At 36.7% G+C, this 23879-nt stretch overlaps 1 protein-coding gene across 3 annotated transcripts; it reads left to right on the plus strand.

Moving 5' to 3' along the window:
* The first annotated feature begins 858 nt into the window (after positions 1 to 858).
* GlcT (ceramide glucosyltransferase) lies at positions 859 to 22566 on the plus strand. 3 transcript variants are annotated; one of them, XM_076618315.1, is made up of 2 exons: positions 859 to 7563; positions 7783 to 22566. In XM_076618315.1, the coding sequence occupies exon 1, from the start codon at positions 2172 to 2174 to the stop codon at positions 3366 to 3368; it is 1197 nt and encodes a 398-aa protein (XP_076474430.1). In that variant the 5' UTR covers positions 859 to 2171; the 3' UTR covers positions 3369 to 7563; positions 7783 to 22566. The 3 variants fall into 3 exon arrangements, with proteins under 3 accessions (XP_076474430.1, XP_076474432.1, XP_033206657.1); XM_076618317.1 differs by having other exon boundaries at positions 859 to 6938; XM_033350766.2 differs by having other exon boundaries at positions 859 to 3322.
* Positions 22567 to 23879: the final 1313 nt, after the last annotated feature.

A 23879-nucleotide genomic window follows, 5' to 3' on the forward strand; every position in this document is an offset into this window, starting at 1 on the left:
TCTTTGTATACCTAATACGTCTGTTTGCACGATTTACGTGGTAGCAATACGATTTACCAATGTAAACTGGATCCAAATAATGCGATAAAGATATTACTGATAAATGCGTTAATTTGGAGCGATAATATTGGCACACCTATAATACGTTTGATATTGCATTCATTCGAAGCTCCTTAAATAATCTCGGCGAGGACATAAAACTTAGATGTAGTAGATAAAAACAGTATAACGGTAAAACGCTATAACGGTATAATGTTCGTAAAATCATCAAAAGCTAAAGTTTACGCATTTTGGTCGTCTAAACATTAAACATTTCATTCGTAATTATTTAATTCTTTCATACCATACTCTTATACCATACATCCTAATTTTTAACAAAGATGAATTAAGTTTTAATGATACTATCACATAATTTTATCGATAGATCATGGACAGAATATCAAGAAACGATTTTACAAAAAGGCGCATAAATAACTTTAGGAAATGGCATTCAATCGCGTTATATCCTTCCTACCTAGTATGTATGTACTAGATACAAAAAATTCCAAGCATCTAAAATATTAGTACAAAACATAATAAAGAGAATCAATAACAAGGGATTAAATTATTGTTTCAAACCTTGTTACACAATTCATTTAACATAAAGATTAATTTCAAAATTACAGAATACCGCCAAAATATACACCTACAAAAATAACGTATGAATTCATAGAAATTCCAGTTTTCTATTACGTAACGATTCATTTCTTTTCGATTAGAATGTAATCGAAATCGTGCGATAATGGCACGATAACGATTAACAGATTATCATAAAAGTGGTAAGTTACGCGCGGAGCACGTCAGTTGATTGTAAGGTCGTCAAGGTAAAGTATGTTGTGAACATAGTAACGAACAAGCGGTTGAGTTGCCGGCTGTCGCCGTCACATGCAGCCAGTTATCCCGTCGACGTTAGGCGGTGCGTCGTTTGTACGTAAGACGTGTCGTTCAAACCGCTGTTTCATCTCTGTTTTTCCTCTATCGCCTTCTTATTCTACTCATAATCAGCTGGAATCGAGCAACAGAAATTTGGTTATCGACATGACATGCATCGGTACGCGTTGGCAGTGGCGTAGTTGCGGTCGAAACAGAACGGACCAAAGCCGTGTAGGCGCATCGTTATGAAAGGGACCAGTCGTCCATGAACACAAACGGAACGTACTATCTTGACGTTACACATGTTGCATTGAAAGGATCGGTGAACTCTGGTTGCTGAACGTGCACATAGTTAAACAACGTTATCGAAAGTTATTAATTGTTGGAAAGCGTTGTGCGCGGAGTAAAATGAGGTAAGAGGCAATAGAAAAATTTACTCTGCTAACCAATACGAAATAGATCCGGGGAATAAAAGGTGGACGCATCGTTCGAGGGTCGTGTTTGCTCGTATTGTGTCGTCAAAACTACATATGGGTGCGCGTAAGGAACGAGGAAATTCAATGTATCGGTGAAAATTGGGGAGGATCGCTGGTAGTACGTAGTGACAAAGAGGGTGCTTTGGTGTCAATAACTGTGAATAGCAGGGCGATCCTCCTATCTCTCCTATCGTTGTTCCGGTGGAAGGTGGAAGAAAAAGAGAAAGAGAGAGGGACAGAGAGGAGTACGTTCGGTTGGTATACCTTCGTTGACACAGCGTGCCGGCGTTTTGGAGCGCTCGTAGCCGTGGACGCGGCTACGTAGCTATCCTATACCTACCCTATAAACCGCGCGGGGGAACCTAATACGTGAATGTGTTGGAAGCGGTGGCCACGTCTTCGTCGTCGTCGTCGTCGTTGTGATCGCCGTGAAAACGGTGTTACACCGTGGGAATTGCCGAAAACACATCATCGATGGCCCGCGCGATTTTTCCACACACTCGGTATCCGTGATCGCGGCACGGCGAGAACCTCGTCAAGGATGCCGCGGATACCGTTTATTAGATATCCACGAAGGATGGCGGGCTTTGAGATCGTCGCTCGGATCGATAGGTACGAAAGGATCGAATAATCACGGAGGAAACAAGAGAAAGAGACAAACAGATAGAGAGAGACAGAGGGGGGGAGAGAGAGAGAGAAAAAAGACAAAGTGGTGAGGTGAGTCAGGAGACCTTCCCCTATCCGGAGGTTAGGCCTCCGAGTATCAAGGATCCTTATTCGAAGATGAACTCCATGATATATACCTTGTACGGCTTCGCTATATTTTTCATGATATTCTGGTCGGTAATGTGGATCGTTCATGTACTGGCACTGATAGCCGGTCACTGGAAGCTGCACCGTAAAGTCACTCAAGTACCAACCTACGAAACGCCCTTACCCGGTGTGTCGATCATAAAGCCTCTGATGGGCGTTGATCCGAATCTGTTCAGCAATTTAGAGACATTCTTTACGATGCAATATCCCCGTTACGAGTTACTGTTCTGCGTGGAAGACGACTCGGATCCGGTGTTGATGTTAGTACGTAAACTGATCGAAAAGTATCCAGAAGTGGATGCGAGACTTTTCATCGGCGGTTGTAACGTGGGCGTGAATCCAAAGATCAACAATATGCAACCAGCGTACGAGGCGGCTAAACACGAGTATGTACTGATTAGTGACAGTGGTATCAAGATGAAGGAGGACACGCTGTTGGACATGGTTAATTACATGACCGACAATGTTGCGTTAGTGCATCAGATGCCGTTTACCTGTGATCGCGAAGGTTTTGCCGCGGCATACGAGAAAATCTTCTTCGGTACTGTACAGTCGCGTATGTACCTAGCCGCTGATTTACTTAGGATCAATTGTCACACAGGGATGTCAGCGTTGCTGAGAAAAGCTCCTCTCGATGAGGTCGGCGGTTTAAAGACGTTCGGTGTGTATTTAGCCGAAGATTTTTTCTACGCAAAGTCACTGACCGACCGTGGTTGGCGAATCACTGTGTCCTCGCAGCCGGCGTTGCAGAATAGCGGTCACTGCGAGCTGCATTCGTTCCAGGCGAGATTACGAAGGTGGGCGAAGCTCAGGGTGGCTATGTTGCCTACCACGATCGTTCTCGAACCGCTTAGCGAGTGTTTAGTGTTAGGTGCCTGTGCTTCCTGGGCGGCCAGCGTACTCTTCGAGTGGGACTCCCTTGTTTTCTATTTGGTACACATACTATTGTGGTTCATGTTCGACTGGACGCTATTGAGCGTCGTCCAGAACGGTCCGTTGCCGTTCAACAAGTTAGAATTCGTATGCGGATGGTTACTCAGCGAGATCACAAGGCCTTATCTTTTCCTTCAGGCAGTTCTAGATCCTCTGATACAGTGGCGGTCGCGTGTCTACAAACTCAGGTGGGGTGGAGTCGCGGAAGAGGTTAAGGCAAAAGTCAAATATTAAATTGCACTATGAAACCAGCGGTTTTACTTTTTCCTCCTTTCTTTTTTTCGTTTCTTTCCTTTACTTTTGTTTCTTCCTCTTTCTTTGATACGTATGCAGGGTATTCCAGTTTTCTTCGATCAAATCTTGTCAGGATATTCTATGATCATAGGTAAATACAAAGAGAATGATACCAATCTTACGATTACTATGCTATAAGACGAAAATAGATTCGCTGTCAATATACAATGCAAAGTTCATTTTCACTATATTATTTGCTCGATGTATGTACATAACATTTTTTTTTTCAAAGTTAACTAGATATAAAAGTTTAGGGCGATATCATCGGAGGCCTAACCATCGTTCTCTTCGTATTTCTCTTTTGTTATAACTTTTTAATAAAGCTTTGAACAATTATATTATAAAATCGGTATACGTTTACACAAAGTCTTTTCCTTATTTATATCCGTAAAACATCCTGAAAATATTTAGCCCGAAAAGACTGGTACATCCGATATACACGTAGGGATTAATATGCACACATTGAGCTAGAAGCGTGGATGTTTTGTAATATCCGATATATTATACTATTACGCATGTAGTTCTTATTATACTTGAATTGCGTTATACCGTGGAAAAAATATACGCCGTATATACACGATATTTACTAGATAGGGGTGTTTACGCGTCGTGTGTACATGTACACGTATATACGTATGATTCGCTTACGTGAAACAATAATCGCGACACGCATGTATGCATGTGTGCCATCATTTTTCAATTATTCAGCATATCATCTCCGCCAGCTCGTTGGTATGCTCATTTCAAGTGCAATGTTTACAGAAAAAAGAAGAAAAGTATAACGTAAAAAAAGAAGGATCTATTATAGGTTATGTTAGAAAGAGAAAACACGTAGTAAATAATCGATGGATATGTGGCTTTTCTTCTTTTTTGTTTCTTCTTTTTTTGAAATCCTCGTCTGGAACGAGGTCCCCTTAAATCGTTATTGTAGTATATTCGGTGCGAAATTATTCATACGTTTTAAGGAAACGATTCCTGTAAAAAGCTATGGTTGCGCTGGCTTCGCGATCAATTTAACATCTTATCGACGTAGTTGGTGATTTATCTCGAAATATCTTTCGCGCGTTGTAGTAACTAATTGGTAAGGTTAATGTTGTTTTGGTTTTTAAGTAAATATTTATTTTTAACATTAAAAGGTATTTAACAAATGATTATATGATTAAGCGAAGTATAAGCACGTTCGATTATGGAAAAAGAATTTTTTACGGGTTTGATGATAATAATATTCGCTGCTAGTACTAACCAGTGTTTCTTTTCGACGTCTCCGTGTCGGTAAACTAGGAAGAAGTAGAATCAAATAAAAATATACATACGTGTTAGCCGAAACGATTAATTAACGCGTTATAGACGGTGCATATGTAGTAATTGAACATAACAAAGAAGCACATTTTTAGGTATCAAAGTGCTTAACCCTATCTTATATTCTTTCCTCTTCTTTACTTTTCTTTTCTTTTTAAGATTACAATCTTTGCTGAACTTTTTGTTTTATTACGCAAAATATTAATTCCAACCTAATTTCGATAAATCGCTAGAATGGAACAAATACGATTATGTAAATATTCATTTATTTGATATGTACCTTTTTTCGTTTCATTCGTTTAATACGCAACGCGTATATGTACATGCATATTTTCAATTAGAACTAATTGTTATTGTAAAAATCGTACCCGTGAAAGCAAGTACCTTCGCGTCGAATAATCGAAACAAATTGATTGTGTTACGTAACGTTCAACGTATTGACCATGTTACTTTCTATTGATGCACATTTCTTTCTTCAACGTCTAGTAAAGTTTGAATTCAATTTCATCTGTCCGTGCTATTATCGAAACACGTTTATATTTCGTACATAAGATATCGGACGCTTCATTACGATATCTCCCCCCCCCCCCAAATAAGAAGATTAACAAGTATTAATAAGTATTAAGAAGATTATCAAGTATTCAAAATAAATTCGGATTTATCTAAATCCAAATACTTGCCTACTTCTCGCAAGGTGTCGAGAAAAAAGAAATCGCACCATGTCGCTTAATTGTATTTTTCTACGAAAGAACTAATGTTTTCTAAGCGGTACTTGTCTCGCTTAATCGCTTACTAAGACTAATTAAGGGCATCTGCACGATGCATCTTTCGTGATTAATTTTTCTTTGAAAATTTCCTACAAAATTTAATCCCTTGTAATTAATTAATCATCAATGCTCAAAATTATCGCCAACCACGATAATGATTTAGATTATAGTTAGATCGATCGAACGTTATTATATAAAGAGAAAAACACTCGTGTAGTTTGTAGATTATCGAATGACAGGTATCCCAAAGGTTGTGTCGCTTCTTGACGCTAACTTTATGCTTATAATAATAATATTTACGTTGGTAATTATTTTCAAGTACTGCAACTTCACCCATTCCGACGATTTTTGAATATGTTGTACAAATTAACGTTTTCAACAACTTTTTCCTACCGCATAACCTTAATTGTCTGAAATGTTCGCAAAAATGTGTCGGTACCAGTGAATTCTATCTATAATCGTGCGTCCGTGATAGCTTATGTGTTAACATTGGTAAAATGACGCTTAACTAAATCTATATATGCTATAAACAAACGATAAGAATTAGTTTTGGGCCAGGTGCTATTTTATTCGGCCACAGTAAGATAGTCGGCAACCAGTACCAGCGCATACGTTGCCATGGATACACAAACAGGCAAAATTCACTGTAGTTGTACCGGCAGCCTCTTACGAATATCTCGGAAACTAAGGTCAGCCGAGGATTATATGTTTAGGAAAACGTTGTTCAAAATATTGATTTCTACACATATTAAAAAATCATCGAAATCGATGAGGTGGCAGTACTTGTAAATAATAACAATATTCCCTTACGTTTATTTTTGCTGGTAGATCGAATCTTGTTTTACGGGGAAGTCGAAAATTTACCTTTGATATTCTCTTACGCTTAAACACGTTCTCCGTACACGTTACGAGTATTGTCAGCGGCACGTTTAAATATATTGCCTCTTTACTCTTTTTATACTCGTTGTTTCTCGCCTTTTTTTAAATAAAACATATCCCTTCTGATTGCTTCGGATACATTTTGTAGATTGACGACAACAGTATCTTGTAAAGCATAGAAAAAAGGTTTCTATAAATATATCGCATAAACAAGATACGGACATATAAAATTCGATAAGAAACGACACGATTTACGAGATGACCTAACGCGATACTTTTATTTAGTAGATTCAAAATACTTAATATCGATTCTTATCCCTGCCGGTACAAAGTCATACGTTTCTCGTGCCTGCAGTCCTAACAATAAGTGAGATGACGCTAGTCATCCTCGCATCTAGGATGGCGTCGTAGAACTAAACGCTGGTTAACATAACGTTCGTGTACGTTCTCATACGGCACGCGTTCGATCGATTTCCTTGATTAGTTAAGATCAGAAAGGTTAATAGGGTTTGTCGAATCTAGTCTTGAGTGTAATTCGCTGTAGAAGCTTCGACAATTGTACATGGTATATATTATCCTTTCAAATACGAGTGTTCCTTGCTTTTTCTACATTCCATATTCATCGTGTATGTGTGTGTGTTTCTACGTGTGTGACGGTCGCCATCCTTATAACGTTTCGAACGAAACCATCGACTCTTTGTTCTCTGTCTTGCGAACCAATTAGTACAAACTAAATATGTTTGTAACCAGTGTTAATTACACTCTTCTATTGTTCCGTGCGTTTTAATTACTCGTGCAGCGCAATCTATATCTAAAACTATACCGCTTGATTAGAAAACGCACGACAACATCATTACGCCAAGGTCCGCTGTTATTAAGATTTTCCTGTGTTCCGCGAGCACGTCACCGGGTAACAATGAAAAAACAATCTATCGGGCAGGGTCATCTATACTCTGTGTTTAGTAAGTGGAGTCAGTACAGGTAAACAGACGCACGTGACTAGGGCAGAAACGTATTCATAACTTTCAGTTACAATGAAAAAGAATATCGATGTATTATTCCTTATACATTTAAGTATCTGGTGTAGCAACATCTTTTTATTTACACAAAATTGTTGAAATCGAGTTTTGTCCGGGTTTTCGGTACAAGCACCATCGTGCGTGTTACTCATCCGAGAGATAACGACGTAGGTAAATTTGCTCCTGATGTCAAATACTATCAATTTATTATCGAATAAGAAACGAACACAGAGGCAAAGGGTCGAAATGATATAAAAGTCTGTACAAAAAAAAAACGTTCTAGAAATCAATTTTCTAATTCCTACTTTTGCTTTTCCAATTTTCGATGTTTTTAATTTATTTCAGTGAACGAGTTATCTAAAAGGCTAATTGCTGTCGTTAATTTTTCAGAATATAAATATAGAAAAGAGATAGATCCGTGTTATCTGGCTGTTATCTGGTTCGATGGGAAGCGGGGTTTTAGCAAGTTTTCTACACAACGAGCGGCGCTGCGGTGTTTAACGACAAAAGTGAATCTAAGGCTTTTGAACCCTGACACTTTCATCAGTGAAGTGGTCAATTAATTGTGATATTTATATCGTACCCGTTCCACTACACAACCAATAACTGTTTAACCCTTGCCTCGTCAGGCTTCAACGAAATAGTGTGCGTGCGTTTAATTAATAGCAATTGTAACCGTACGATTTCGAATGGTTGGGGGCTATTGTGATTTTTCAATCGTAATAGTTTGTAATTGAAGGTCATTGATCGTGTTTACATTCAACTTATATTCAAGGTTTACATCCTAATTTCTTATTTGCTATAAGCCGTTAGTTTTCAGCATTTTTCTCCTAAATGAAATAATGCCGAGTTTACGAATATTTCTAAATCGATAATTATAATTTTTTAATTTCTACAACGATAGAATTTCATTGTCGTAGCAAATAAATTGTTATAAAATCTCTAAATTATTTACTTTATTCTTGTATTTCGGATACTTTTAATTCTATTACGTTTTTGTTGAACTCGTTCCAATAATCGCTATCATATAATATAAAACGGATTATATCCGTCAATTCGAAAATAATCGATGGAACTCTCTTTGGCCAAACATGGTTCTTATCAACGAACAGTAACTGTTTTTATTTAAACAATGAATTCTTATTTCGTAACTTGTCCGTCGTCGATATTTCGTTTCCTTTTGTCCTCGTTCGATAGTTCTTTCACTCGACGATTTCGCTTCATTAGCGCAAAAGAAAAAAGCGACATTTTTTGTGATTCTGCTGAAATCGATAACTCGTATTAAAATTGAACACTGTTTACGTGCGAAGAACGTTTCGATTCGCGGAACTAGAGGTCAGTTGTGTCGGCTAGATCTTTTTCCACGAATTGCCACGAGTACACTCTTTTTTATGCCGATGCAACACGGAATATTGGCCGCCCTCTATCTTATCGTGATTTATCGAAAGTCAAACGATTATTTCAACTCACTCGTCGACGTTTCCATTTATCAGGGTTTAAAGTCTTCAATATCGCACGTAATAATCTTCAATCTATAAAATTTATATATTCTATGTGTAGAACTAGAAAAAGGCAGGAAAGACGAGGGAGTAACTAAAAATGTGACAAAGACGTTATCGTCCAGTTTGAATGAACGAAGAAAACGGAACGACATTGGAGGCAATCTCGCGATGGGAATCTTTCAGGACTTGTTTTGCTCAGAGAGGAATTCCTTTTAAAATCTATCGTATAATAATTTTGAACGCGATTAAAATTTAGTTGAATCCACGTCGATATATTTTATCAGAAAAGACGTGAGAAGTGATGTCGCTTTTCTTAACCAAAAGGTGCAATAGCTTAACACGGAGGTCCCCTCCGTGTTAAAAATTAGATCGAATTATCATCGAGAGTATCCAGAGAATTTTGAATATTCTTCTTTTAGGAATTTGGTAATTTAAAATTATTGCTTCTAGCTTCTACAACGATATTTGTTTTATTTTTTTTTTTATCTTTCGAATAGAAACCTCTTAATACATGTAGTCCTGATAAAATTTATTTAGTAAGAGATACAAACACGTTTAAGGAATACACCCTTGTTTATTTGTAGTAGGATAGTTGGAAAAGAAAATTCTCGTAACTTTACGTAAAGTATTATCGAAACAGTCACGTTACGCTAACTTTGCTTTTTGGTTTTTTACTTTTTCCAAGACACGTAATCTATATTCCAATGTGCTGATAAGATTAAAACGACACGATCAATAAAAATGAAACTGCTGCTGACTCTATGTACAGGCAGTGCGAGACTGACTCGTGAGGCTGCCTCGGCACGAACCAACGACCGCTGGGTTCTTGGCGAGATCAAAGGTGCCTCGCAGCTCCTTCGTTTGGACACGTATATTGACGAAATGGATCGAGACGACTTTGTCGAAAGCGTAACCGCTGCTCACTTTGCTTCGCGTAATTACGTCGCGTACTCTGTGTTACGACAAGAGGCAGGCTCACGGGTAAACCTCGCACTGACTGTACATAACGTTAGACACAAAATCGCTTGAAATAGAGCGTCTTTTGCTCAACGTCGCTTTATTTTAACGTGCAATTCGAATCAGGCGTTTCAAGACTTTCGAGGATTCCTTTCATCCCAGAAGTTCGTCCAATTCTTCTTAATTGCCAAATAACACCATCCATCATTTTCAGCCATTTAAGTCACTGACGTAACCCTGTACTCCTATTGAAAGTTTATTATGAACTATGACTTTAAGATAATGTTTTAAACTTCGCAAAGAGATACGTACTCTGAGATGGACCATCGCTAATCTCCACGTACGGTAAAATGTTTCTAATCGTTATTTTTATTTTCAAGCAACGAGTTACTTAGTAATTGTTCCCAGCAATGTATAGTGTACTCTTAAGTATGCCCTACCTACGCAATGAGATTTGCCCCGAGGTATGTCTCCAAGTATCGTTCGAGGCGAGCTCATGAGACCTACTTATAAGAGTAGTATGGACATCTTTCGAGCAACGAAATGTCATTTCTATGCGAGAAACAGTTGCAATTGTTTAAGTATAGCAGTAGATATGCGTATGGAAGAGCAAACAATACCACGTAAAAGAAGAAAAGGATCTCGAAGAATCAGCTAATTGCCAATAGAATCGCTTTTTGGTCTCAGTTCGATCAGGACAATCTCGCCAATACTTTAATGAAATTTTTATTAACGAAAATATAGAAAATAAAAAAATTTCGTCGTTACATTAGCGTTTTATCTCACTGATACGAGGGCGAAACGCGTGGCTCTGCTGTGCGACACTCTCGAATACTTGAGATCAGGTCACGAGGACAAGGATGATACAATGACGGTAAAGACTGATGATACAAACAAAGCAATCTCACCCTCACCGTATCCCATCGAAGACGAAAGACCAAAAGTGACCATGAGGTCAGATAATATCTTACTGACAAATAAACGAAAGGCATCTGCTCTGCAAGAACGCAACCTACTGCTATATGATTAAATACAGTAACTTTCCGTCCGTTTTTATGGCTTTACATCTACGTCATGGAGTACAAGAAATTTAATCATGTCCAATTTATTTAACTTCAATTAGTATTACCAAAATACCTTGGTCTACCGGACTTCATCCCATTAGCATTTCCTGGCAAACTATAAACAAATTGACTTTTTATCGTTAGCTTCCTACGTCATCGAGTACAAGGTCGTAATAGGGCTTAAATTAAAGTTTATGATTCCCACTTTACGAATGAAAAGATCTGGCTGACTTCCGCTTGACTTCTGCCTGCCATAAATATGCAGTAGACCAGTTCTTTAATACATACGAGACCGTGGCTATTTTTATATCTTGACTAAAAATTATTATTAATGCGTTTTACGCTGTTATAAACATATATATGTATATATTAGTTTATTTACAGATATTTTACTCTTTATTTTGTAGAACCAGTCGTATGAAGGACAAGGAAAGGTGTGAAGCAATTATTACTTTTGTATTTGTTTTCCTCGTCTTTCATACGATAGGTCTTACAAGATAAAAGCTAAATTATCAGTCATGCTAGTGTTTTTTCGGCATATGTAAGTTAATAATTTGCTATAAAGAATATCAAGACAGGGCATTAAAAATTATACGATTCCATTTAAGGGAACATATATCACCTTCGTATGATCTTTATGCGCCCATCTATAAGAAAATTAATTACATCAGATTATGGTCCTCTTGAAATCATCCATTTTTTATCTGAACCATTTATTATATAACTGTCATTTTTACCAGTAATTCGTATTTATAGATTAAAATCGGTATATATACATTTATATGTTTACCGTAGTGAAAAATGCTCCCTTCTTCATTTCGCATTGTCGACGGCAATTAGTTTATTTCAGAAACAAATTTTCTAACGCCGTTTCACTTCGAAGTCAGAATGGATACTGATTGTAAGTAAGCTTCATGAGACCCAGAACAGGTCTCATGAGACCGAGAACAGGTCTCACGAGACCCAGCTCGCTTCGCATATTAGACCGAGGAAAATCCCATTGGGTAGGGCTCGCAATCATTGTAATCGCACTTTTTTCGATACGATTGCTGATTACTGTATAAATTTTCCAGTAGTTCTAGTAGACAATTAAGTCCTCGAGATTATATATGCTTAACACTGCGTTCTCCGAATTCCACCGTCTTATCCGTCACACCAATCAACATTTATCCTGAATTCAAGATTTCACGCAATCAGATATTACACAATCTTTCTTTATAAAATAGATTACAATCTTTATGTGTGTTTCAATTGCCTTATTCTTCAAAAAAGAAAAAAAATACGATTTCACGTAGCTCGTTCTTTATCTTAACTTCCTTTCAATTTGTCAGACCTCCATTGGGGTTAGGTTGGGGTTAGGTTATAGAAATAGCTTCGTGGTTTCAGGTTATGTAATTCGATGTTCCGACGATCAATTTTTGGTACACGAATATGTAGGATTTTCCTGTAATTCGCGATAAATTGTATCATTCTCAGGAAAAAGGGTTGCTGGGCTGCGCAAGGTTTGCGTTTTCGTTGAAACGACACGGCCACATGGAGAGCAGATCTTTTTGATGTCCTTTCTAGCAAGATGAAAGGAAAGTCGTACGAAAACACTTTTTGCACGAACCAACGGTCGCTTGGACTCGAGTGCCATTATGAAAGTGCATTTAACGAAAAAGGAACAACAATGGCGACTGTTACGAGGATCCATCTGTAGCATAATCTTTTTTTGCCGCGGCATAATTTGTCGCATCTTCTTTATGGGAATCATAATTTTAATTTAAAGGTGACGATTTCTTTTCTTCCTTCTTTTTGGTTCATATTTCCTTTTTTCTCATAGGAAAAGTAGCACGTTTTTCACCGATAAAATGATCGATCGTTGTTTGCAAAAACCAAGATAAATCAATCAGCTTTCTGTCCTAACTCATCGCCTTTCTATTTTGTCGTTTAGTGTTACTTTTCAGATAACGTATAACCACCAGTATATATGTTTGCTGATATAACTCAATGTTTATCGTATTTATCATATTTTTCATAAAAACGGAGTGAAAAATCAAAACGAAGCGTATATGAAAGCGGATATAAAAATAGCAATAAATGGTTTATTTACAGATATTAGTCGATATCAAGCGAACGATGATACGTTCATTATTTGTAAAAATTTGATGCAGCGTTGTAAAAACTTATTTCGTAGAGTGACTAAGGATTGATATCTAAAAATCGGGAAATATAGGATTATAAGATCATTTATGTAATAGTTATTAGTTAGTTTGATTATTATTACTTTATAAAGTTCGATTCTCGATGTTCCTGTTTCCTCCTTTCAGATTTCTTGCTATTAAATAACTAAATCAAAAAAATTCCTTTATTCCTTTCTGTCCTCACTATGAACGTGTCGTTTTGATATGCATAACAAAATTTGTAGAAACTTGTCCAGAGGTTGTTGAAAATGCTTCGTAAATATCGAAGAGTTTTCATCAAAGATGTATCATAAAAAAGTATATGTCGTACTTACAGTGCTAATTCGAGAATTAATAAAACAAACAACATCCAATTCCTGTGAGGGAAAATACGCGTTCTATAAATTTTAGAGGTTATGGTTAAGCGATATCGGAAATTCTATTCTACGACTGTTGTGTCAAATTTTCGATCCTTATCTCTCTTGTAGAGATACAGAGTTTTATAGTTTTTGGAATGTATTAGAGAATAGAACTCTTAAACGAGCGTGTCCAACCCAGTGATAAAATAACACGGTACATAATAATTGTGTGATAAACATGACATGACTCACGCGTGAAACATTTCGCTTCTCTCTTTTTCTTTGGTTCGTCGAGAGATAAAGTGACTTGTTGAATTTTCTATATCTTTAAAACACGCTAACTGAGAGATAATTCTCGGATTCGTCATCAATTATATTTTTCTTTAAAACTTTGTCCGCCTAGTCAAGAGTATACGAGGAAATTTCTTAATTTAAGAGGTTAAATCGCGAATTGTCCCTTTTCATATAAATATTATTTGTTAATCAGTTACCTGCGTTTGACGAGTATAGACGTCGTTGCTTGTATTTATTTACGCACTCTAACCTAACCTAGTGAGAAATTTCTAAAACTAAATTCTGCAGTTAACTGGCTAATGTCTTAATGAACAATACTTCTGCTTATTTTTACTTTTGTTTTACTTTTTGTTAATGAATATATGGAAATTTTTAATTTTACATCAGATGTCTATCTATCTAATATCTGTATATGTACAAGAATTCTAAAAGCTTTGCAATTTCCTTCGTTGATGATTTTTAGTTTCTAAACTTTCAATGTTCTAAACTTATTCATGCAAAAATACATATGCACAAATTGTAGTAATACTTGTAAGACATATCATATCATCGATAACAATAAAGGAAACCGTGTTGTGGCGCTGTTTTAAAATCAATAAGGAATTTCATTCAGCTAAATTTAGTAGTTAAACCTTTGAAGAAATAAAATAATCCGGTTTGTTATTTTTTAACAATGATTCATATCTGAGACATATGTCGATTCATTTCGATTTACCGGATATATATCAACATACAAATCATATCAAGAGTCTTGTTTAGTGTCACTATATAATTGAATATCTTGTCCTCGATTGCAATTCATTGTTTAGACTAATAAGTAGTCGTACAGGTGTTATTAAGCATCTGACGAACATCTGAATTGTCGCCTCTTAATTATCGAGAACCAGTCTTGTTCTTGACTATTATCGAAGATTAATTTTCATCTAAAATTTAGTTGTTTAGCGATCTTAATCGTTAACGTCGTGTTGTATACAGCCGAACGTTCGTAAAAAGAATTATTTTCAGATAAAGAGAGCATGAAATGTTTTTATTCGAAATAGTATCTCAACGTTCATCATTATTGGTACAATGAAGGTTATGAAAATCAAAGTAATCATCAGGCAAAAGGTTAATTGTGAAGAAAAGTGTGTTAAGGCATTGACTACCACATTGCTAGTCATCCATGACTCATCTTTCTTTTTTACTAAATCTTTTAGAATGATTAAAATAAAAAAACAAAAATTTTCGATAATGTTAATGGTTTAGATAACATTGTCAGAGGAAAAGCGAGCAAATATAATATAATGTTTTACAAGAACGAAACGTTATAATATAATATATTTCAATTTATTTCGGCTTCCAGGACAAAATACGTATATAAAATTCGCATGGCAGGCAACGCGTTAACGAAGATGTGGTCTCGAGGAAAGTTCGGCTAACATGAACGACGTAAAAATTGCTCTGAGCGTTTTGAATGCGAAACATGTTGACACAGGTCGACATTTGGAACTTCCATTGAAGGTTTCGTGGATCATTAAGTCTCTCGAAGGTTCTCGGAGGAATCGTCGCGCATAGAAACTGACGATGTTCGTTCTGTCCATGGATAGAATCGAAACGCGCGTCCGATAGAAGGAAACAAGCGTTCGATTTACATTGTGCCGGATGAATCATCGAGGGAACACGCCAGGCGACGAGAACAATACAAATGAATGAAGTTGGCCCGTTCAGATAGCACGCGAATATCTCGAAAACGCCCCGTCGCATCTGGCCGTGCCGTTCTGATGACTAATTTTTGCTTGTTATAATCTGTGATTCGACAGAATTTATTTGTAGAATGCCGTGTTAATATTTTACATTTGAAGTGAAAGTCGAAAAATTGAAAGAAAAATATCGCTAAATATCTTCGAAAAATCATCACAAGTCCATATTAATTACACGCACGTTAAAATGTGAAATCCAAGCACAATATAAAACAAAGGAAATAACGATTCGTTGAGGTAATTAAATCGAGTTATTTCCACGCTCTAAATGCGTCATTTCGAAGTCAGTTGTAAACCAAACTGGAATTTCCCCATTATTTTGTGTATCCGGGTGATGCCAACTGCTCTTGCAAAACCCCATTTCTATGGTATTCGCGAATCAACAACGCCGACAACGTTCCAAGCTCTTGAACGTTTTCGCAGCACGTTTCACACGATCGATTTCAAGGTCTGTGGTTTATTCTTCGAAAAGTGGAAGCTACACTGGTCTCAAGGTTCTCCAAATGCATCGTACTTGAAAACATCCAATACTGGTCCAAGTTAGTGAACTCGCTATCATTGATCTCCATTCACCGAAGAAAGACCATTCCACGCTGTGTCGACTCCGCGCTATTCCATGCTATTCCGCAGTAATGCCAACCTAATCTTTGATAATTTCACTACCATGATTTCATCGTGACGAATTTCATATTAATTTCAAATATGATTTCAGGTGACTCATTAAATATCGTCTAAGAGTCATTAATGTCCATAACATGTACTTATCGTAACCTACTATCATAATATGTAGTACTTAGTTTCATTCCCGTACTCACACTTCATTTTGTGATTGACAGCTTATGCAATCGATTTATATAATAAGTTAATTAATTATCGTGACTAGATATCTTACGACTATGTTATCGCCAATATGCGATCTTCAACTTGAAATTCACAGGTTGATTAAAAGTACAATTTAGTAATTTTTCTTTAGAAATTAATCTTAAAAGATCGGGGAGAAGTGGGACAGTGATAATAACACGAATAAATGAAATTATGCATATCTACAATTAATATCATAAATAAAAAATATATATATCTCGTTTTTTCGTATTTCTTATTTCATTGTACAGTGGGGGAATTACGATGGAAGAATGTAACGTATTCTCGACTGCGTGTCACAATGAATAGTGAAATAGTAATTTCTATTGTCATTGGGAAATTGGGACAATCATGAACAATACTTACCAGATTTTCTCTTTCTTTTTTTAACAATTCCATTGGCACGAATTTTTTTTATTACTCCGGAATCGAATTCCACGAAGTGCAACGAAATCAAAGGAACAAATTGATATTCAACGATAGGATTAAATTTGTTTTGGCGAAAGTTATCGAAAGTATCGTGTTTATTATTGTGATATCTGCGGTTTTATGGCAAATTTTTAAGGTAGACGAACGAAAGTTGATGAGCATGCGGAGAAGATATGACCTGAATGATGTCGAAAAAGGAAACACACGCTCTGTCTCAGATCTAACCTAACTACTTAATTCAAGCATAATTCATACGCATAATTTAGACTTAAAGCGCTCTATTTATTTAGTTTGCGAATTATTCAGCTTTTTGTATATAGATATATAGAAATCTGCCTCACGCGTTACGTTGTTTTACCCAACCTAACACACGATATTCAAATCTATTCCATTCTAATCCATAATCCAAATATTGGACCAATATACATATATATTTACACACTTCTTCCAACTAGTTTCAACTATTATAATTCAGATAAGCAGTCTGATAATGAGTATCGTGTAAATACGCGTGCGTATAGGTACACGTGGCGTTAAATATATGGCGTTAATTAGGTAGGGAAAATTTTTAACGTTTTTTTGTATTATATATTTCCTCTTCTTTACGTTCCGTTTCTATTTTTACGTAATTAATCACTCGATTACATTAAACGATTAGTAACGACCACACAAATACAGAGGATCCAGAACTTTCGAAATTCGTTCGGAATCGATATTTCTGTCCAACGAATAACAGTTATACTTATCAGTCAATGTGAAAGTGATACGAAACCTTTACAACTTTTTTAACTCCAAGATGAGAGTCAAATTATTTTTATCTTCTTAATTGTGACTTGGCTGAGATTTTCATTTCGCGCACATATCATTCACAGCTGCTATCCAATCCTTTTCTATAACAATTTAATATGTACATATATAATGCATATAAAAATTGAGTATTCGTGTTTATTTATACCAAATTGGCTGTACGATATTCTTCGAACAGAAAATTCCGAGTGTGTAGAATATCGAAAACAACAGAAATTTATCGATTCGACGAAACAAATTTTCGAAGCTTACAACTATTATATGTATTAAAATTCCACATCTCGGAATCGTTTCTCGGATGGCAGGTGGGTTATAAAGCGTCCTATTGAATTTTCTTCATTAACGTTTTTTCGTAAAGAGAGCGAGGAAAAAACTGAAAAATGAAAAATCGACCAGTAGTTCGTAAGCGTGTACGACGGAAGGAAGGTATACTACTTAAGAGTAAGAGAGATCCAAAATGTGACCAAGCGGAAGCAGCTGTGATCTGCTTAAATAGGATTTCCGCGCCTTATGTAATATATGTCATCGCGAAACGTCGCTGTGTCGACGGATATACGTTTTATCGATCAATTTGTTTTTACCTGGTGGTGCAAAGCAACTTGTATTCATATGCTGCTAATGCCAACGGATTCGAGTGATTTTTACTTTTTAAAGTCTTTATACATATATGCCCATATAATCGATTTTATTTCATTTATACACGTCGGATATCCTACACGTATATAATGTAATTATTAATGTATAGTATCGATACAGATATTATTAATAATAATACGAGAAAAATTATTAATAATATGTGTGATTAATAATATTATAAGAATATTATACATATAGATATGTATGTGTGTGTATAAAGACATCAAAGACTTACCGTTGCTTTTACTTAAAGCGCTTTATTCTTTTTGCGCCACCTGGTACATTATTTAAGTACGAACTCGTTAGTCTAACTAGTCATTCGTTCACGATGTCGTGTCATCGCGCATTGTAAAAGTCATCTTTTTCCTGTGAACCGTTTTGGATCTTACCCGGAATTGAATGACGTTGTGTCCGGCCAAGATTTAAAAGTTTCAGAGGAGACGATTCACCTGCGAGTGTGACGCCTATGCGCTTTATCTGCGAACAATTTATATCTCGTTTTGTAATTGAGTACGTCCGTTCCGGTTGGTAAATTCGAATGCATCAAACGCATCTCGCTGCAAGTGACTTTTGCCTTTGACTTGATTGTCCGACAGTCAATCACACCAAATTCGACACACACGGAATTCCCGCCAGCCTTGGAAAACCTTGAAAAGTCCGCAAAATAAAAAGTCGATTACGGATATACTCCCGACTATGAAACCAACCACTAACCTAGCCGGCGCGCTTTATTTCCAAATAAAACATTCCCATGGTTGAACGTATTAAAGGCACAGATTCGAACGTTCAATTATTCAGGGCTAGTAATTTCAAAGGCCGTTCGAATAAATTGGGAACGCGTTCTATAAAATTACACGCATAATAGGCGTGTTGAAATATCAAACATCACAAATCAATTCTAAATCAGGTACGAATTCTCGTTTCTTTAATCCAATATTTACTGTAAACAAATGGAAAGAAAGGGAAGGAACGAAAGAGATTTGCAGCGAATAGATCGATCTTTCATTTTGAATAGTAACTTTCATTCGATTGTTAATGGATGATCGATTGAATTTTCAGTTCGCGTAAAATGAAAGCAACAATAGCGATACAATTCCTAATTATTCGTCCGATTTGGCAAATGTCTCCCTTTCAGAGTTCTTCGCGCACGCGCTCTCGTTTGGATTATCCAGCGATCGTTCGATTTGATCCTATTATCATCATTGACGATAAGCCGCGTTAAGAGGATTTCAGACCGCGTTATTACGCGTGTGGGCGTCCATTTTCATTGAACATTCACGTCGAAAAACTTCTTTAAGCGTAATAAAAGATATCGTTGTACAGTACGCTTCATCCAAGTTCGTACGTACATTCTTATTTGGATCTCACAGATTGAAAACGTTAGGAGAACGTAAGTACGATCGTTTTTACCGGATTACATTTATTTGTATTCGCATGTGTGTGCGTGTGCGCGTCGCGCCGTCTACCATAGAACGCCATAAGTATCCATTCGCGCAAGTTTACCGCCTTCGCTTGGAGAGGGGAAAAGGAGGCCTCATGAATATGGGTTCGATTCGACATTCGTCGAGAGGCAGCAATCGATGATTCATCGACACTTTGAGCTGTGATCCGCGGGAAATACTGCGCTGTTATTGGCTTCGATACTACGTATCTAGGATCGTTTTGATTAAAGATCGAAAATATAATATGTAAGTAGTAAATTTAGAATACGATTGTAAAATCAATCGTATAATCATTTGTCAATAAATTAGCAAGTAAATACGATCGTTGAACACGCTGCCTGTCACAGTATACAGAAAGATATGATAACATTACTATGCATTGATAATCTGTGGTATTTTTACGCTACAAGTGTTCATTGTTGAAGATTAAAATCTACTTTCAGTTCCTTTTTATACTGTGATATCTTAAAATTTTTAATACATTGTCGACTGACCAGAGAGAACTCTTCTTTCCGAAATACATACGTACGTTACGATTACTGGCATTTTCATTTCCCCGATTTTGCCTCACGTTCTTTCCTTCTGGCATGGACGTATGGTTTTAAATTTAATCCAAAGCAAAATACGATGTTTGTAATTATTTTATAAAAATTCTGAAACGAACGAGTATACACATAAAATGCCTTGCTCGGTGATCCTTTGACTACAATTATAAAATTTCAATCCGCAGTCACAGTCGGCAATGTTTTAACAAACAAAAATATAACATAATCAGTTTCCTTTTCTTTTTCATTTTATTCTTTGACTTTCTCCATAATAATCGTTCGTATCTAAATGCTGCATGACTGTGAGCTAAAATAAATCGAATAAGCGTAAAAATTCGGCAAATCCGCTTGAATTTTTCTTTCCATCCAATTCCGACGAGGCGGTAAAGCGGTACGCTACGCGTTACTAACGCTGCATGCATAAATGCGGTTGCGAAAGACTGTGAAGTTGTACGAGGGTTGTTTCGATTCGAGACACTACAGCAGTAACGTTCCGCTGTTACGTTAATTAACACTTTCGCTGCGATATACGAGTCGCTGGTGGTTCGTACATTAGTCTTACCGTAATTGTTCACTTTCAATGATAATTCGCTCTACCTGAATACGCAGTGTGATTTATTGCTTAAGATAGTTTCAAATGTGGTAGGAATAACTCGACGCTACAAAAATTTCTTACTGCACAAATCGAAAGACAGATGCATCTCCTGAATAATTAAACGAACTGGATCAAGAAATGTATTCGTAACGAACGTGTTAAAACAAAGTGGCGAACAAAAGTTAACATGACAACCGCTAAACATTAGTACGTAAGAACGCGTATTCTATAACCACGGTGAACAAAGTGGAACTGTAAAAAGGCAAAGCTGACAGTTCAAACGAGGAGGTGGTAAAAAGATTGTAAGAAATTTTGTCGCTGATAAAAACAAAACACTCGTTACTTGTCTTAATAAATTTTAACGCTTCTCTAAATCAATAAATATGCAATTTTTGTTCACCGGTATACGTATACGCATAAATACACACGAAGATCTCATCCTGTCAAACAGAAACCGTGTACGAAATTGTCTTTGCTTTTCCTTTTCTTTTTCCGTTTCCTTTCTCTTTTTTTTGTGTGTGTTTTTGTTTATAAACGTTCCTTTCCAAATATAAAGGTCAAAGTTTCAGGATCGAGTTGGCCCTCTCCTCATTTCCAAGCAAACTTCTTTGCGTAGCTTTGTAAATAATGAATCTTAGATAAGAGAAACGTTGCATTATCACTCTAGGTGCGTATAATTCCGCAAAATTAATTCCTTAATTTCTTTACTGCCAAATAATAAGTGGTTGAAACGCTACAATCGAACGTTGTACAACTCTGTCGACGAAATCGATAGCCTGAGGTAATATTTGATAGCAATATATGTATCTACCGTTCGTTGGTGGAGCCTGAAACGTGAATATATCAATGGGGTTGTGTGGGTGTGAATATGAGTGTAGTGTTCGGGATGCATACGCGTGTATGTACACGTATGTACGTGCGATGTTTGTATGTAAAAAAAAAAAAAAATTAGGCGGACGTTCGTGTATTCTACAACGGTCTACACTCATGTGATCTGGATATCAGCGAGTTAATATCATCTTTGTCAATAATCGTTGGATTATAATTTTCAAGTTTCGTATTCGTAATTATAATTTGTTAAACTTTGCTTTGTTCTCAACATCGACATTGTCTTTAGCGAAATTTTATTTAGTGCCACTTATTTACGTATACATTCGTATCTTCAAATTTTCTCACTCGTTTCGATCATCGCCGAAATTACGTAGAAGAAATTCACGCGTGCCTATTTTCCCAACACGAATGTTCGCCGAGATCGAATCTGCACCATTTTTTGCGCACTTCTGTACAATATTTTTCCGCGATTTTTGCCGCACGAATCGTACTGTGACAGAGAGACGCAGGCAAAGAAGAGATTAATAAACTGAATGATGCGTTTCGATAAACTATCGCTATCTTTTTCTAAATCTTTGACAAGCTACAACAATCGCGCGCAATTTTTTTAGGCGTCAATTGTGGAGGGATGAGTTTGAAAAAAAACATATAAAAAGGAAGATGGAACGATAGCAAGAAAAAAACGAACAATTGTTACTTGCTGTAACTTTTTGTGTAACGCGAAACATTGCCAATTATAGTTTATAATAATTTAATCCAATGTGTACTAGGCGGGTTCGAAGTTGTTTATCATTTTACTGTGTTTCTCGGTCATTGTAAAATGACTCTACGAGTCCGCCCGTGTTCAAGAGATGATATATATGTATATACATATGTATTTACGTATGTATATATGTATAATATACATATATATATATATATCGTCAAATAATAATAATACGTTCAACAGAATACGTTCAACTGTACATGTTTATTAAAGTACCTGAATGGAAACCACTACCTTGTGTTTTCTCTTCGTCTTATAAAGGGCAGAACATGTTCTCACCGCATGTAAATAATACCAGCACACGTACTTTTCAGACTCTACCCTTTTTCTCACTTGTGTACATGTTTGTGTATATGTGACTGGTTTACCGTCACTTCCTTTATCTCCGGTTTCTACACCCAAATGCACTTTTCCATGCGTATACACCCGACAGGTAAACGTTCCCTCCACCCTTGTGCTTTTGTCGTTTCACTGCTTCCACATATCCGGAAGCCTGCCGTGTCGAGTATTTATCACAATACCGAGCTAATTCCTTTTTCGAAAAAGGAAACGCGAGCTCGATGTGAAAAACATCGGATAAAAGGGGCGGATTATTACTTGAAATCCACGACTCGTATCTGGCGACGATATCGTTTCCCGGTTTCCTGCATTATCGTAGATGATAAATTGTTACCGATCGGTGGTCGATACGCGACTTACGAATCGTTCTTTTTTCTTTTTGCTGTCCGAGCAAGTTATACAATTGCAATTCGGGTAATTTTAAAAGAGATAATGGTCCGACGGAAATTTTCGACGTCGATCATACACCGTTTCTCTGTTTTATTTGTTTTCGCAGCAATTGTCGTGGATACGCGGAACAAAATAACACGATGGGAAGGACTGATTCGGACGGAATACATTGATCGGCGTACCCCGTGAGAAAATGCATTACTTGGCTATCGCTACTTGGATATCGATCTTGTATCTACATCACGCGATACGTTAATCCAGGTATCGTGGTGCAGGTTTCGTATTTCTGTATCTAAGTAAACAATTTTTTACAGTCGAAGGCTCTTATACGCTATTAAGTTAATCCAAACAAGATTAAATTTGATAATGCTATTTTGCTGAATTTTCGAGAGAAATTGCAAATTTTCTAATTTGTGACATAATCGGAACAGCCTACCGTGCCAACAATTCTGCAAAGCCAATTTCTACTCGGCGGATTAAATGTTTTTATTTATACACATTCCGGATAGCATGGCATTCCCGATCGTTTCTTTTTCTTTCTCTATGTACAAGGCCGCTAGTAGACATTTAAGTATACCGTACAAGCTACATTCATTCATTTCGACAAATTATTTATGCGATTCGCGCAAAATTTATGATGCGCTAGATCTATCCAAGGCCAGAAGCTGTTATTTAAAGGAACCGCCTGTAATTCTCGAACGAATTACTCGAAGATTATACGAAATCTCGTGTTTGACACAGACAACGAAATCGAGCTTCTGAGTGCTTC

This window comes from Bombus vancouverensis, chromosome 4 (assembly GCF_051014615.1).
Source record: "Bombus vancouverensis nearcticus chromosome 4, iyBomVanc1_principal, whole genome shotgun sequence".
Classification (NCBI taxonomy): Eukaryota; Metazoa; Arthropoda; class Insecta; order Hymenoptera; family Apidae; genus Bombus; species Bombus vancouverensis.